Raw genomic sequence first — 15,465 nt, 5'->3', positions numbered from 1 at the left:
TGGCTGAGGTGAGCAGCAGTTTGGGACACAGGCAGATGTTGTGTCCTGCTGTCCTGAGCCCTGGCTGATGTGAGCAGCAGTTTGGGACAGGCAGATGTGCCCAGCTGTCCTGAGCCCTGGCTGAGGTGAGCAGCAGTTTCTCCCCTGAGCTGTGTGGTAGAGCCCCCCTGCCCTGCAGTTCAGATCCAGGGACTCACTGAGGGTGGAAAGGGCCTCTAAGAGCATCAAGTTCAGCCATTCCCCCAGCACTGCCAGGGCAACACTAAACCCTGTCCCCATTTAAAGACATCTCCATGTCTTTAAATCCCTCCAGGTGACTCCACCACTTCCCAGGGCAGCCTGTGCCAATGTCTAACCTTTTCCATGAAGAATTTTTTCCTAATATCCAATCTAAACCTCCTCCAGTGCAACTTGAGGGTGATTCCTCCTGTCCTATCACTTGCTGCTTGGGAGGAAAGACCAACCCCCACCTTTCTCCTTTTGGGTAGTTTTTCCAGCACTGTTCTGGGAAAGGAATTAATGAGATCACTGATCCATATCAAAGAGACACATATTTGCTAGAGATAGGGCAAGTGATAATACAGCTGAGACTAAGGATGTTCGTGGCACTGGGTGTGTTTTTAGCAGCAATATAATTTTTTAAAAACAGTCTAAAAAAGTCTAAAATCTGTAGAAGTTTTAAGATATTAATAAGTATTTATAGCTAGCCAGCTTGTTAAGAAAATATTTCAGTTGAGCTTCAAATATTAAGCTATAAGGAAGTGAAATCTTGTACTAGAAGGTACAAATCTCATAAAGAATTTGAGTTCAACACTACTGCATAAACAAACCTGATGACTAATTTGATGAAGTAATCAGTAATACAAAGCTACATAATGACAGGCTTGGCAAGGAGATGTTTTTTATTCTGGGTGAAGTAAATGTCAGCTATGCATGGGCAATGCCTTCTGCAGGACTCCAGGCCCTGTTGTACAATTGCTTACACAGAAAATGACTTAATAGCAATCCTTGTCTTATTTCTTATTTCTTTCTTTCCACTTTCTGAAGGCAACAAAACGAGCCCTGCAGCCCTTCCCTGGGTCATAGAGGATCCCTGCCCCATCCTTGGCTGTTGCAGCATTGCAAAATTTCCTCACAGAACGTTGTGTGCACTTCCTTCCTCCTTGTTTTTTAAATTTTGGTGGAGGTTTACTTGTTTGGATTTGTTTTCTTTTAAAATCTCTTTTAAGACAGTCTCCACCCTCCTCTCAGAAATGTTTCTGATGTGGAAACACTGTCAGCAAACCCCAAGAACGGAACATCTTTTCCCAGCTGTCAGGAAGCACGTGTGAAAGTGCAGCTGTCGGAGGGAGGATGGGGATGTTTGTGCATTTTGCTGTTGTGGGAGCCTGCTCTTGTCAGAAACCTTCACAAACAGCCCTCAGGAGCCCTGGCTGCTGGAGCTCACCTGCAACCCAATGCTTTTTTTAAGAAGCTGTGGGTAAAGGAACTGTGAATTTAGCCCTACCTTCTAAAAAACAAAAGTTTAGGTGTCACCAGAATCAGCTTTCATGGTGTGCAGGCTCCCTCAGGATGCTCAGCCTGAGTGTCCAGGGGAGACAAGTGCTGGTCCAAAGCCCTGGTTTCTGTTTGGAAATGAGAAGTTTGCTTCCATCTGGATTGTTTTTCAGGCAGGAGCTGGCTATTGCCTTTGGACTAAGAGGATGTTGGTTTTTTCAGCATGTGTACAGAGTTTTATAGCAGCAGAAAGGAACTGTGTGAGCTTGGAATTCCCTTTTTATTAGATTTTCAAATTTCCTGCCTGGAATTAATGTGGTTGTACATGTAAGGAGAACTGAATAAACTTGACAAATAATGAGCAGAACATTGCAGAACAGAAGTCATCCAGCCAAAACAAGTAAGTTAAAACATCAGAAAGGGAAATATGTGTCACAAAACAAGTAAGTTAAAGCATCAGAAAGGGAAATATGTATCACTTGGTGCTGTTGACAATATTGTGCCTCAAGAGAGCAGGTGGAAGGGAATAAACCAATCTGAGCTCTCATTCCCAAGGTCAGTTCTTTAACTTGGGATAGTGTTCTGTAGTAAGAACTTTGTCTGTTCTGTCACAGGCTTCCAAGGAAATTTGTGTGTTTCAGCAGAGTTCTAAGAATTATTATAAATAGTTATTCCCAGTCCCAGTTTCTCATCCCAAGAGGTCCTGCAGTCTGGAGGAGCATCTGCTGCAGTGGATGTCTGCAGAAGGTTTGCCAGAAAGCACAGGGACTGACAGTTATGTCTGGTGATGGATTAAATCAAGGCTTCTGTTTTGTCTGCAAAAAGGTTTTACTTTTATAGGCAGGTTACCCAATACTGGATTTTCTTACTCCTACTCAAGAAGGCTGTGGGGGCAAGTCTGCTGTTTATTTCAAGTTTGATTGTGAGAGAATTGTTTTTCTGGAGGAGAAAAAAGAGAAGAGGAAAGGATGTCTTTTCTATGCATATTTAAGGTAGCTTTAAATTTATTCTGGTTGTGAAAGAGAATTTTGACATAGTGAATGCTTTTCAATTAACTGCAGATTGCAAAGAACATGTCAGCAGGTGAAAGGAACTTTTGGGTACCCAACTTAATAAAGCTAGCAGCTCCCAAATCCCCCAGAGATTAAATATTTTTGAATGGGATATCTGTCCTCCAAATCATCTCCCAACAATGGAAAAAGAAAGAAAGAAAGAAGGAAAAAAAAATTATGAAAGACCAAAAGCTGGGGTTACTAATGCATTTCTCATGGGAAAAATTCAACCATCACTGCATGAAAAGTATTCCAGACAAATGTTTTCAGGAATTGCTGTAAGAGTGCAGATAGAGTGCTCTGTTAGCTTAATCACTCAGCTTACTCACAGGTTAATTTTAACTTTTTTCTGGTTCCTAACCTCTGATAAAAGTTAAACTTCCTCCCCCCCCCCTGCCCTCCCCCACAATACTTAACATATTTAATGAAAAAATATTTTAAAAACAACACGTATTCCAGGACTGACTATATCTATTTTTCAGCCTTTTTAAAGCCTCTCTTGGTGTACTCTGAGGTGTATCTGAGGAGTATCTGCCCCTCTGTGCAGTCATCCATCAGTTATGTGAGGAGCAGCAATGGCTGGCTGTGTGTGGGCACCTGCAGCAGATCAGGAGCAAATCAATTCTGCCTCTTGGTTTGCACAGGCTGCTGAAAGATTTTCTGTCAACTTGGATCAGCTCATTCAGTCACTACCAACTGAATTTTACTCATGAAACTGATGTGGAATAATGCTTGTGGAATCATCAAGCAATATTAAAATAATGGTAAGAGAAAGAAAATTATTTCCAGGATTAATTCCCTCTGCAGCCTGAAGTTACTGACCTCTCCTCTGTCACTGCTGATGCTCTGATGGATATTGCTGCAGAGCTTGAGGCTGTTTTCCAGCTACATCTGGAAATGCTGGAGTTGAGCAAATCCTGGTCCATTGCCAGTAAAGGGCACTGTGTGACAGTGACAGGGTGTGATGTGTGTTTCTGAACTGAGGAACTTGCTCATCCAGTAGTGGACAGCAGCTAAAAATGTCCTTGAGGAGCTGAATCAGTCCCACACTACTGGCACAGAGAAGGTTCCAGGTGTTCCCACAGACCATGACCACATTGTAATCACCAATTGATTTCATGTCTCTGAAAGAAGGAATTGCTCTTATTTTTCTGAAAGAATTTCTAAGTGTGCTGTGAAATACAAGTCAAGACAGATTTCCAGTGCTCTTTCCAGTGTTGCACTGTACCAGTGAGGAAGCATAAAACCAAATAGTAATAATTAGCTCCTGTTGTAGTGAAAGTAAAAGTTCCAGGGTGAAAACCTCAGTGATATTCTGTCATTATCAACCTTCTGGTTCCTTTAGTTACTTTTCCAGGTTTAATTTATGTTGCCATTTGGAAGAGGTGTTGGATATCAGTCATGCAATGTTTAATTGTGAAAGGGGGCAGTGAGGGAAGCCCAGTGTGCTTCACTATCTTGCTCATCTCCCAGCAGATGGTGCCATTGTGAAATGTAATTTATAACCAGACAAACTGGGCAATCCAGAGTTTCTGTAAATTGTAATTTGTGGAATTTCCAGACTTCTAAAAAAAAAAAAAAGGCAATGGTAATTTCCTTAATGTTCTTGTAAGTATTCAAATCCGTGGAGAAAAATTAATTTTTTATTCTTCTCTAGGGAGGTATAAAGAGATGCTTTTAAAACAAAAATAATTGATGCAAATGTCCCACTTTCAAGAGAAGACAATATGCCCTGAAAATGTGTGTAGAAAGAATTTGTTTCATTCCCAGCTCACCAGGGATTTTCTAGACTTGTGAAAACAGCAGTGTTGTTATAGTTCTATTATCTGTGGGTATACTGAAACAGAATTGATATGTAAGCAAAACAGGTCACAGCTTTAAGAAATCAAAGCAGTTAAACCATTATATGTGTCAGTAATTGAGGGATTAGAAATCAGATCTGTTCTTGATTTAGTTACTGGAGAACTTGTGTTGACTTCGGTGTAGATATACATCAATTTCTGAAATAAAAAACTTTATAAAGTAACATTTAGAAAAATTCTAAACATTTGTAGATAGACCTCTATAGCAGTGATCTCTATTTAAAGTCAGTGAACCTACACATGAAATTATGTGGAGCCTCCATGAGCAGTGACAAGATGTCTGAGCCCAAAAATGTTTCATTAATAAACCAGCCAGTTAGAACTGGAAGGTGACACACACAAAACTTTCTGAAGAAAGTGAAAGTGCCCTCAGGAGTGGGCATTTGAGACCAGGGGACCAAGTCTGGGGGTTCCCAGAAGTTTGGCTGGAATTGGTGTGTGAGGTGTGAGATGTCTGTGCTGGAGGTTGGTGCTGTGGCTGCTCTCTGCTGTGAGCACATGGAAACAAAACAGCTGCGCTGTGCTGGGAACTCTGAGCTGCCTTTCCTGTTGTAAGGGACTGCCTAAAAGCATTCCATCTGCAGAGGGAAAAAATTGAAAATCTTATTCAGCATTTTTCCTTTAGTTAGGGAAATAGGCTTTGCTCTCATTGCAGCAAAGCTCTGTTCAGTTGCCAGAGCTGGTGGCTCTTAGGAAATGTCACATGAGAGCAAGTAGCAGAGGATCCAGCCAGCAGAAACAGGGATTGTGAATTCCCAGATGAGGTTTAGTGTGTAAGGGTCCAATTCATTGGCAGTAGATTAAATGTGATGATTCCCATGGGTTTCAAAGGGCATTCAGTCAGGTTATAATGGCTATTCTGGCTGCTTCAGAAGGTGTGTTGCATTTCTGAGGTCAATTCTGCTTTTCCCAGAGATATAATAGGGATTGAATAGAGTTTTTTATATGGTGTGAATTAGACTAAATTTGATCTTGTGTAATTCAGAAATATGTATCTTGAGAGATGGCATTAAAATGGCTGTCAGGAAAATATGCATGTGTGTTCCTGGCACAGGTACTTTAAGTTTACATTATTTAGGTCAATGTGGTTTCCAGTTTAAGCCTGGAAGATGGTATCAAAATGTTCTTGTGTGTTTGAAATGGTTTTCTCTCAAGTTTTATATCATTTTGGCCTAAATTCCTGCAGTAGAATTTAATTCTTGAGTTTGGGGCAAGAGCAGCTTGATTTTCCTCTCCAAGACACGTTGAGGCTTGTCAGGAATATGACAGTTTAATCAGCCTGGAGGATCTTGTGAAATGGACTTCACTTGGGAGTGACATCTGGCAACAGCCTCCCGTTTTGGCACCATTGAACCTTAATCCTGAGCTATTTCATCCTAAAGCTGCCCTTTCCACGTGAACCTGGCTTGACCTGAGCCCTGCTGCCCTTCTGAAGGATATTGGCCCACCCTCACCCTCCTTCCCCTGCTGGGGCTCAGAGGAACCTTTGTCCCCCCGTGGGAAAGACTGTTGTGGTTTTGCTGGGCTTTTTATGTCCTCCTGAATTCTTCCACGGGGAAAGGGGGAAGGGGAAAATCTCCTTCCTTCCTATTTTTTTGTTACCAATGGCAAAAGTTGATTTACCTTTGTTCTCCACCTGCCACGTGTCCTCCTACTCTTTTCCTTTACCTGTCTCTGGGGACCATGGCTGGCAGCTGGCCAAGCCACCAGGCTTTTGTCGGTGGTTGTTTCAAACAGCCTGGCCTGAGCAGGACAAACACTGGTGCTAGTTACCAGCTCAGTCTTAATTGCTGTGACTATTGTGCCATTCTGTAAAACAGCCAGAGGTTCTTGCAGCCCATACATTGTTAAATGGATGAGTGTTTTCCTTCTGTTTCCTTTTGTAAAATTCCACGCTGATGTGGGTAATACCATCATTGACGTAGACTTAAAGCTTTAAAATAGTGGTTTGGGGAAAAACTGGAGCTTTCATTCACCCCAGGAGGAAAGAAAGGGATTTCATATGAACAGTGAAGCTTATGAGAACTGTCTGTCTCATTTATGGACTTCTGTGTTTTGTAATTTTGTATTGTTTTATGCAGTGTATAACAAGCCTGGAAAATGTTGCTGGAATTAAAGGAAAGCATTGGCTCTGTCCACAGAGGAAAAGAACAAAGAGATTAAGAGCTGAGCCCTCAGTTTTCAAGAATAACTAAATCACAGTTTGGGGAGTTCTGGGTCACACAACTTGAGAAACTTTCTGAAGGGCTTGGTTTCAACTCACTTTATCCATCCTGTAGGCTTCAGTCAGTACCAGGGCCAGAGGGAATGGCTTAAGTGTGACTTAAAAGTAGGCTGATATACTGAGAGGAAAATCCTGGAAATGGGGAAGCATTCTCTGTTTCAAATTGTGCCAGTGCTGCTGCAGATTTCTGCTGAGAACTGGAACTCCATCTGATTCTTTCCTGAGGAGTTTAGGGTTTGTGATTGTGTGTCCTTTGTGCTGTCCTAACTGCATAAAATAAAATCTGGCGTTTTTGATATATGATGGTAGTATGAAAGATCCACCTGTCAATATTCTGGTCTCACACAACAGTACCTCTGCCTTTTGAGATAATTTGAATTTATTGTGTAAACTACAGTAAAGGTGATCTTTGCCACAGCAAAAATGGAAGACCTAGAAGTGGAGGTAAAGGGAGAAAATGAGTAATTCTGTACATCTATTCTCTGAAAGAGTCTTCTGTTAGGATGAAGGCAAGTATTTGCTCAAGTATCTGCTGAGGTCAAGTAGCAAAGGTAATTTCTGTTCTTAAATGGTTAATCATGACTTAAAAATACCCATACTGACAGGAACTGCAGGATAATGTCATTGGAACTTCTTGTTTTTTTAATACACCTTAAGAAATTAAACAAAGCAAACATATTTGGTAGCGCCCTCAGGAAAAGTCCAGTCACTTCCTGACCAGTAATCTGCCTGGGAGCAGCATTTACATTCTCATTGTTTGCCATTTCCAGTTTCCAGTAATGGGAACGATTACTTGATCCAGCCAGTTTCTGCTGAAGATCGGGGAAAACGTACAAATTTTAATGGCAAATTTTTATCTGTTTCCATAAAACAACAAGGGAAAAAAGCATAACCTGGTTTTGGTACCTGGAGGCATCACCTCTGATAATGAGCATTGTTTTATTTTGGAATTAAAGTGTCTGCTCTTCAGGAACGAGATGTATCTTGCTCTTCTGGTGATTTTCTTGCAGTGTAAGTTTGATAACTGAATCTCTGGGTGCGTAGATGTGTTGCTGCTTTGTCTGGGGTTGGTTGAGGCTTTTTACAGTTTTTCATCACTGAGTCTCAATCTGTAAGCTTTGAAAATAACGTTTCTTCTCTTTTTTTTTTCCCCAGGTTCAGAACTTTACGCTCAGGGGAAAGGTAGGGAATGGTAGATTTTTTGTTGTTTTGTTGGGGGGTTTTATGTAGAAATTTAATAAAACTAATTTAACTAATTCCTCATTTGGTATGCATCTATAACAGAGTTTATTTGGATTTCCTGTACAATAGCTCAGTATGAAATTTGGCTATATGAAAAAAAAAAGGGCTTACTTGGTGGTGTTTCTTGGTATAGTGTTTAAATCAGAGATGTGCTATTTATACCTTAATAAAGTGAAATCTTTCCTAAAGTAATTTGTTTTACTGAGCCACAAAACAGGTAGCAGAGAAAATTAGCATTTTGTTTTTATATGTAAGAATCCCTCTCATGCCCACAAGGAAGAAGGAAGGATAAAATTATAGAATATAAGTTAAGGGCACTGTCTCCTGGTCTTGCAAAAGAATTGATCATGTCTGAGCAGAGTTGAGAAATTGTGTTCTGAAAGGAACATGTTTACTTTTTATCTTATCATCCTGCTGGCTCCCAGCACGTACATTCTGCATGCTTCCTTTTTCCCATCACCTGGGAGAAATGTTTGCTCCTTGCTGTCCTGTGGTTTATTCATATGCAAAGAAATTCACAGCTTTTCACTGATTTTATGGCCCAGACTGTCTCTAGTAAGGACTCATTATAAATAGTTGGGAAGTGTGCAGGACAAGGGACTTCTTTAGATGCAGGAAAGTTTTTCTATTTGAATAGCAATTTCTAATACAAATCCTGACCAAAATGGATATAGCTCAGAAGTGTAAGTTCTAAAGGAAGAGAAAATGAATGAACTTATCCATCTTTCTCTATACTTGTTTCTCGAGATGAGAGAACATAAATATCAATTATACCAGGAGCCTAACAGTTGTAACATTTAAGCTACAAATTCTTTTTCTCGCTGTGGTTATAAAATCAGAATATATTTCTATGCACACACATTTCTATACACATATACATACTTATATAAATAATACCATGAGCTTTATTTCTAAAAGCACTTATCAATTTAAATGACAATATTTCTATCAAATGAAATGTAAATTTAAAAATTAATTTTTGTAATTTAAATGTGGCAGCTTGAGATAACTGTGTTGTATTGGACTAATTTAAAATAAAAATAATTTTTTCTTTTTTATAGTCTATCAAGTTTTTACTTTCAACGGAGTTAAAATCAAGGTTGAACCATCTGACAAAGTGAAGAATGGAGCCCCAATGTCAATCATCTGCCACGCTGATATTAGCAAAAATACCGATTTCCAGCTGAAGCACAATTTCACATTTTTTAAGGATGGGAAGCTTGTATTTATGACCATATCAGACAAAGAAGATGCACGGTATGAAATACCTGTGGCCAAGTCTGCAGATACAGGAGACTATGAATGTAGGGTGAAAGCAGGTGACAAGTTGGTTATCAGTAAGCCCATCTATGTTTGGGTTGCAGGTGAGTGTTCTGTCAGACATGGCAGATGAGATACAGAGAGAGAACAACCTTACAGGGAAGGAATAATAGTCAGTGCTTAAACAAGGTATCTTGAAAAGTGTGTTTTATCCTTGACATCACAGTACTTGATGAGAGTTTGATACTAATCCCCCATGTTAAGGCACAGAAATGAGCTCAGGACCCCAAGGCTCCAGGCCAGATCAGTGCTAGTCAGGAACACAGTCTGTGCCTCCATCCCCACTATCCTGAGCCTCTGTTCCCTAGGCTAGAGAAAGAATTATTTGTGAAAGTTGTGCCCACCCCAATAACTGTGATGAGGGGTGGGCAGATTCCTGGAAATGCTGGAAATGACCTACAGGGGTGCTCAGGGTGTGAGAGCCAGCACCAAAGCCAGCATCAGCCATGGGCCACTTTTGCAGACAATGTTGTCTCAGTCTTGTTCTTTCATCTCTTATGGGAACAGAGGCCACCTCCATCCATACACTCTCTAGACATGTTCTTGACTGGAGGTGACATTTTCCCCTTGGAAAAGCATCTTGGACAGAATTTGTCAGCACTGAGTAGTTATGGGGTCATCTTTTGGTTCTTGCAAAATATTTGCATCTGTTAATCAGTATAAATCATTCCCACAGTCATCAGAGGTACTGTTTATTACAGGCTTATGCAAAGTTCTGTTTCTTGTCTTTGTTTTCTATTGTAAGGAATGACCAAGCCAATCCTGACTGCTGACAAAAAAGAAGTTTCAGAGGGTGAAATTGTGAAATTACGTTGTGAGCTGCCAGAAGAAGTTCCTCCTTTAGAGTTCTTTTTCCGGAAGATAAAGACAAATTCAGAGCCTATAGAAAAACGTGTAGCTGAACAAAACCAAAATTTTTCTGAGATGGAATATTATGTTGAAGCGGGAGATAATATTTTACAATTTGATTGCTTTGGCAAGAGACAAGTAAAAGCTGGATGGGAAAGCTCCCAACACAGCAACAAAACACTTGTTACAGTCAAGGGTAAGTTGTTTCAACTTTTCTTTTTACATTTCTTTGCTAGCCATAGATAAAAATTGGGTCAGATATTTACATGTATATCAATCTATCTGTATGTTTATATCTATTCTCTTGCAGAACCATTTAGAAAGCCCACTCTGATCACTAGGCCCTCCAATAACTTTACAGAAGGAGACATAATAGAATTTGAGTGCTCAACCGTGGCTGCTGAAATGCGTGGCATTGAAATCATCTTCCAGAAAAACAGAACAATACTGAACAGTGTACGAGATAAGAAATTTCTGAAATACTCTACATTAGCTACTCAAGAGGACAGTGGTGAATACCAGTGTAAGGTGGAGCAAGGAGCAGTGTCTAAAACCACCAAACTGAATGTCTTTGTGTCAGGTAAAACCTCCATTCATCTTAGATTTTACTCAAAGTATTAATATTTAAATTTGGCAGAACTCGGGATCCAAGTGTAACCTCCAGATCCAAGTGTAAATTTTCTGTAAGTTAAAGGCTAGTTAGATTTTTGTTTCTGATTTTTGCTCACCTATACTTCCCAACTAAAATAATATCCTCAAACAACTTGTGAAAAGTGGTTTCAAGTAAATGCTAAGTTTCTGTTTTCCCTGAAAATACAACAATAATAAAATAACACAATTTTTTGTTCCCAAATTATAAACTATCAGTATGTCCTTCACTCTGTATACTTTGAGATAAGTAGTCATATTCTTCCAGGCTTATTTTGAATGAATCAGCTCTCTTTTTATCTTGCAGAATTATTTCCCAAGCCAACACTATCTGCTTCTATGACTCAGTTGGATGAAAATAAAGATTTAATTTTGAACTGCAGCATTAATGGTTTACGGAGAGCCAACTTCTCTATCCTACGGAAAAGTTCCAGTGGAGACATCCTGTTGAAAAAATCTAAAATCTTAGCAATTAAAGTTAATGTGAATGATACTGGATCTTACACCTGCAAAGCTGAAGTAAAAGGAATAATCAAGGAGAGCAAACCTGTAAGGATAAGTGTTTATGGTGAGTTGACACAGAGGCTTAGAACCACCAGGGTGGGGGAAGGCTCTAAACCAGAAGCTTTTAAATAAGGACATCTGTTTACAGAATCAGTCTCCAGTCCATGAACTAGCAGGGTGTCTGTTAGTTCTCACAACATGAATTTCTGTGGGATGTGCTTTAGCTGCAGAGGATTTGGTGTATTGTGATATAATCAAGTCGTACTTTCCAGGGCTGGCCCTCGGAGAAGGGTGTTGGAATGGCTTCCTGCTGGTCTCTAGGTTCTGCTAGGGACCAGATAAACTCTCATTCACTGCCATTTGCAGGAGCCAGGAATGTTCTGCAAAACTTTCACTTTGATCTGAAGCTCTGTCAGTGCCTGCCTTGAATCCTGCCCCTGCCCCTCCAGGCAGAAAGCCAGCAGAGCCAGAGGTCATGTGCTTGGCTCTACTCTAGCAAAGCCAAGGGTTTATTGGTTTATCAAGCACAGCCCCCTGACCAGCTCAGAGTACTCCAGTGCCCTTCCCTCTCATGGAGCAGGCACAGTGGGTCTCCAGTCTGTCCAAGGCATGAACTGCATTGTTCACTGTGCTCCTCCTGAGGAGGAGCTGTGCAATCTCTCTCAGATCATACACAGGGCAGACTTGTTCCTTGGGTCAGAAATACTTTCGGAGTTTGGATGATCTACAGGTGTGTCACTGATCCTTTCCTTGTTTTGCTTCATATTGTCCCTGTATGCTGCTTTATTCAAAGTCACATGTGTTCTATTATCTTTGCTATTGATTTCTTCAAACCCCCCATTTCCATTCTATCAGTGAGGAAGAGCTTCCCAATATAGACTGTCTGCAAATTAGCTAAATATTGTATACTTATGTTTTCTACAAAATATTGTATATTTCTGTTTTCTTTTGGCCTTATGCAGTGTAATTTGTAACAATTTTTTAATTCACCTTTTAGCTCCAGTCTCCAAGCCAACTCTTTCTGTTGTCAGTGGCTCACCAGAGGTGGTATTAGGGAAGCCTCTACAATTAATCTGTCATTCAGTGATGGGAACACCACCAATAACATTCACATTCTACAAAGGGGATGAAATTAAGAAAAATGTAACTAATGACACATATGCTACATTCTTGGATGAAGATATTGGACTAAATGACAATGGAGGGTACAGATGTGATGCTAGAAACAATCACTCCAGCGGTGTGAAAACCAGCAATACTCTAAATGTCACAGTGATAGGTAAGTCTGTTTAATTCTTCTTCTTCTTGTCTAATGTAATATTTAGAGTTTTGAAACTGTAGCAACAAGTGGTGGACTAAGAAAAATGGATGTGAAATGTTTGCAAGTTCTTGCTCACTTGAGTTAAAATATTTGCCTATCACAGCACAGTAGTCCTGGACCAGAGCAGAAGTCAATTCTTGATCTTTGAAAAAGAAGAGCTAATTTCTCTCTACCGAGGAGTTTTCAGCTTTGCATCCTGGTTTAAACCCAAATTGTGTTGGTCTTAATAAGATAAACTTGTGGTTAATAGGCTGTTTTCCGAGTTTTGACACTGAGTTATGTATGACTGGAACAGATAAATGCAGAATTGTTGCATTTCTTTTGAGTCCGTTGGATTATTGCACACTCTCCACTTGCTGAGCTCCCAAACAGGGCTTTTTAATACAGTATTTGCATTCACCCAGACTACAGCACCTTAGGACTCACCTTAAATTCATCAGTTCCACTGTTTACTAACATTAGAGAGAAGCTGAATGATAAAACTCTGAAGAGTTTTATCTAGGGAGATTTAAAGTCAAGGTATTTTGTACTAACAAGGTACAAATAAACAAACACAAAGCATAATTTTAGTCCATTAACAAATGGGTATTTCTTTGCTGGAGCTGGTATATCCCAGGTGTCAGAGCTGTGGTTTGGGATATATTGTGGCACTGTTTAGAAGTTCTGAAGAGAAGGTCATTGTTTGGACCCCTGTTAGCCAGTGTTCCACAGTCCATCACTGGTGAGGTGGTGACTCAAATTCTCTGTATTCTGTCCTTTCTGTCTGTACCAGCTCTGGATAAGGACTTATGTTTTCCAGAGCAATTCTCTCTGTCAGGGCCTCAGTCACAGTAGTCCATGTCTTATATCTAAATCCACTTCCTAATACAAATACAGCCTCCATGACCACCATCTTTTCATGTCAAATCTGGTTTCCTTCCTCTGCTTCTGTACCAGTGTTGCCTTAATGATTCCTTCTTTACATCTGCCTTGTGTTATCTATAGCTCTTCCCCAAACACATTTCTAATATTTCCAGAGAATTTTTCTTTGGGAATTTCAGCAAAACATGCTTCATATCCCAAACATTTTGCAAAGCTACTGACATTCTACATGTCTTGCATCACACAATGTGCTATAATTACAAAGGCTGAAGCTCATCTGCTCCTAGGCTAGTTCTGTGTATGCTCACATGCTTCATTTGTAAACCAGCAGACTTAAAAACTATGATTTGGCTATGCATATTCTTCTTCAAATGCAAACTAACTTCTCTCCTTGTGCTTGCTATATCTGTAGCCATTGAAAATTGGGATTTGCTTATGCTTTTGGAGAATTTGATCTGTTATCTCCTGACACCCTCTATTGTACATTAAAAGTTACAAGAACACACTTACCACAGAGTTAGCATAATCCAGCATAACTCTACATAACTATGAAAGCAGAACTACATAAATTGCACCATAATTATTTAAACAATGGAACTGCTGAGTGTATTATTTCTGGAAACTAAATCATTTGTAGGCTGGGGCCAGAGGGGCATCCAAAGGATTTTAAGGAAAGAGACTGACTGACCTCTCTGGAATGGATATAATTTTTTCCTGTGTCTGCTTTGTTTCTTTATCATGCCCTCTCTATTTCTGGGTCTATAAAAATATTTACTAGAGGATGCTGTCTGGCAGAGACTGTTCAGAAAGATTAATACTATGCATTCAGTCTCTGTTTAACTAAGCATTAAAGCAAGCATTTCTACAATACAATATTTTGTCATCAAAGTTATTTCTAATAGTGCTAATATTTGTTTTCTTTGTGTCTTCCTCTGTAGTACCCATCAGGGGTGCCAGTTTGGGCAGTGTTCCGTATGGAGAAGTAGAAGTTGGCAGTGATACTGCTTTCCTCTGCTCTGTGAAGGAAGGATCTTGGCCAATTGACTTCAAGTTTTTTAAAAAAACTGATCATGAAGTTCTTCTTCATAAAGTAAGGGAATATTCAGACAGAACCATATGGCACAAGAAAACAATGAAGAGGAAGGACACAGGGACCTATTATTGCATGGCTTCGAACCGAGCCAGCGCGGACGTGAGGAGCCGTCCAATAACCATCAGTGGTGAGCTCATTAATGATAAGCTGCCAATTCTGTCACCTTTACAGGTGAGGCCATCTGATTTGAGATGTTCCTCAGTGTAACTCCCTTACTGGAGTGGTTCATGCCACCTTACTGGTGGTTTTTGTTCCAGAAGTTAAACTTTATAAACAGAGATTGCCCAGCTTACATAGAAAAATTAAGGGGGTGCCCAAAAGCCAAAGGAACAAGATGCAAACTAAAACCAAGCTGTTGATCACAAGCTTGAGCTTTTGGTCACAAAGGAGACGCTCACTAGAGGACTTGGCACACAAGTCTCTTCCAAGATCTTCCCCAGTGTGCAAGAAGGATGATGTGTAGTAACATGAAAGGTCAGGAATTACAGAATTTGGTAGTGTTGACCTGTCACTAACTACTCTCTTAAACGTGTTTTTCTTATTTGCAGTCATCTTAGCAGCTTGGCAGAAAGGAGTCATTGCTGCATTTGTCCTGACAGCCATGGCAGGAGCAGGAGCAGTCGCTTTATGGTGGTTCTTGCGTAAGAAGAAAAAGGGTAATGTCCCCCCTCTCTTTGTTTTGGGACAAATGTATCACAGTTAAACTTGCATTTGTCTCAGCAGCAAAGGCTTGTGGGGGTGAGGCTTCAGAGATGACTAAACACAATTAAAAGAATCTACTTAGAAATGCTAGGTGACTCAAATTAGGCTGCAAATGTGCTGAAGCTTTCCAAGCATATTGGGCAAAACATGTAACTAATAGTGCTGGGCAGGCCCTAGGGAAGCAAAGGTTATAAAATAGGCCAGAATTACTCTGTTCCCATGCAGTCCTAGGTCTGAAATTCAGCCTCAGGCAATGTAGAGGCAGACAAGACCTGAAGAGGTTTCTGATC

At 40.2% G+C, this 15,465-nt stretch overlaps 1 protein-coding gene across 6 annotated transcripts in view; it reads left to right on the top strand.

The window, feature by feature from the left end:
* Positions 1 to 7,364: 7,364 nt before the first annotated feature.
* The window catches only part of PECAM1 (platelet and endothelial cell adhesion molecule 1), a 31,617-nt gene continuing 23,516 nt past the window's right edge, over positions 7,365 to 15,465 (top strand). For all 6 annotated transcript variants that reach the window (XM_054516884.1, XM_036394739.1, XM_036394738.1 and 3 more), the window contains exons 1-9: positions 7,365 to 7,646; positions 7,791 to 7,817; positions 8,939 to 9,241; positions 9,943 to 10,242; positions 10,357 to 10,626; positions 11,002 to 11,262; positions 12,196 to 12,477; positions 14,319 to 14,600; positions 15,022 to 15,129. In XM_054516884.1, the coding sequence (XP_054372859.1) occupies positions 7,613 to 7,646; positions 7,791 to 7,817; positions 8,939 to 9,241; positions 9,943 to 10,242; positions 10,357 to 10,626; positions 11,002 to 11,262; positions 12,196 to 12,477; positions 14,319 to 14,600; positions 15,022 to 15,129 (1,867 nt within the window). In that variant the 5' untranslated portion in view covers positions 7,365 to 7,612. The remainder of the gene's footprint in view (positions 7,647 to 7,790; positions 7,818 to 8,938; positions 9,242 to 9,942; positions 10,243 to 10,356; positions 10,627 to 11,001; positions 11,263 to 12,195; positions 12,478 to 14,318; positions 14,601 to 15,021; positions 15,130 to 15,465) is intronic.

This window comes from Molothrus ater, chromosome 19, assembly GCF_012460135.2.
Source record: "Molothrus ater isolate BHLD 08-10-18 breed brown headed cowbird chromosome 19, BPBGC_Mater_1.1, whole genome shotgun sequence".
Taxonomy (NCBI): domain Eukaryota; kingdom Metazoa; phylum Chordata; class Aves; order Passeriformes; family Icteridae; genus Molothrus; species Molothrus ater.
The sequence above is the reverse complement of the archived record's forward strand: the minus strand, read 5'-3'. Positions and strand labels throughout refer to the sequence as shown.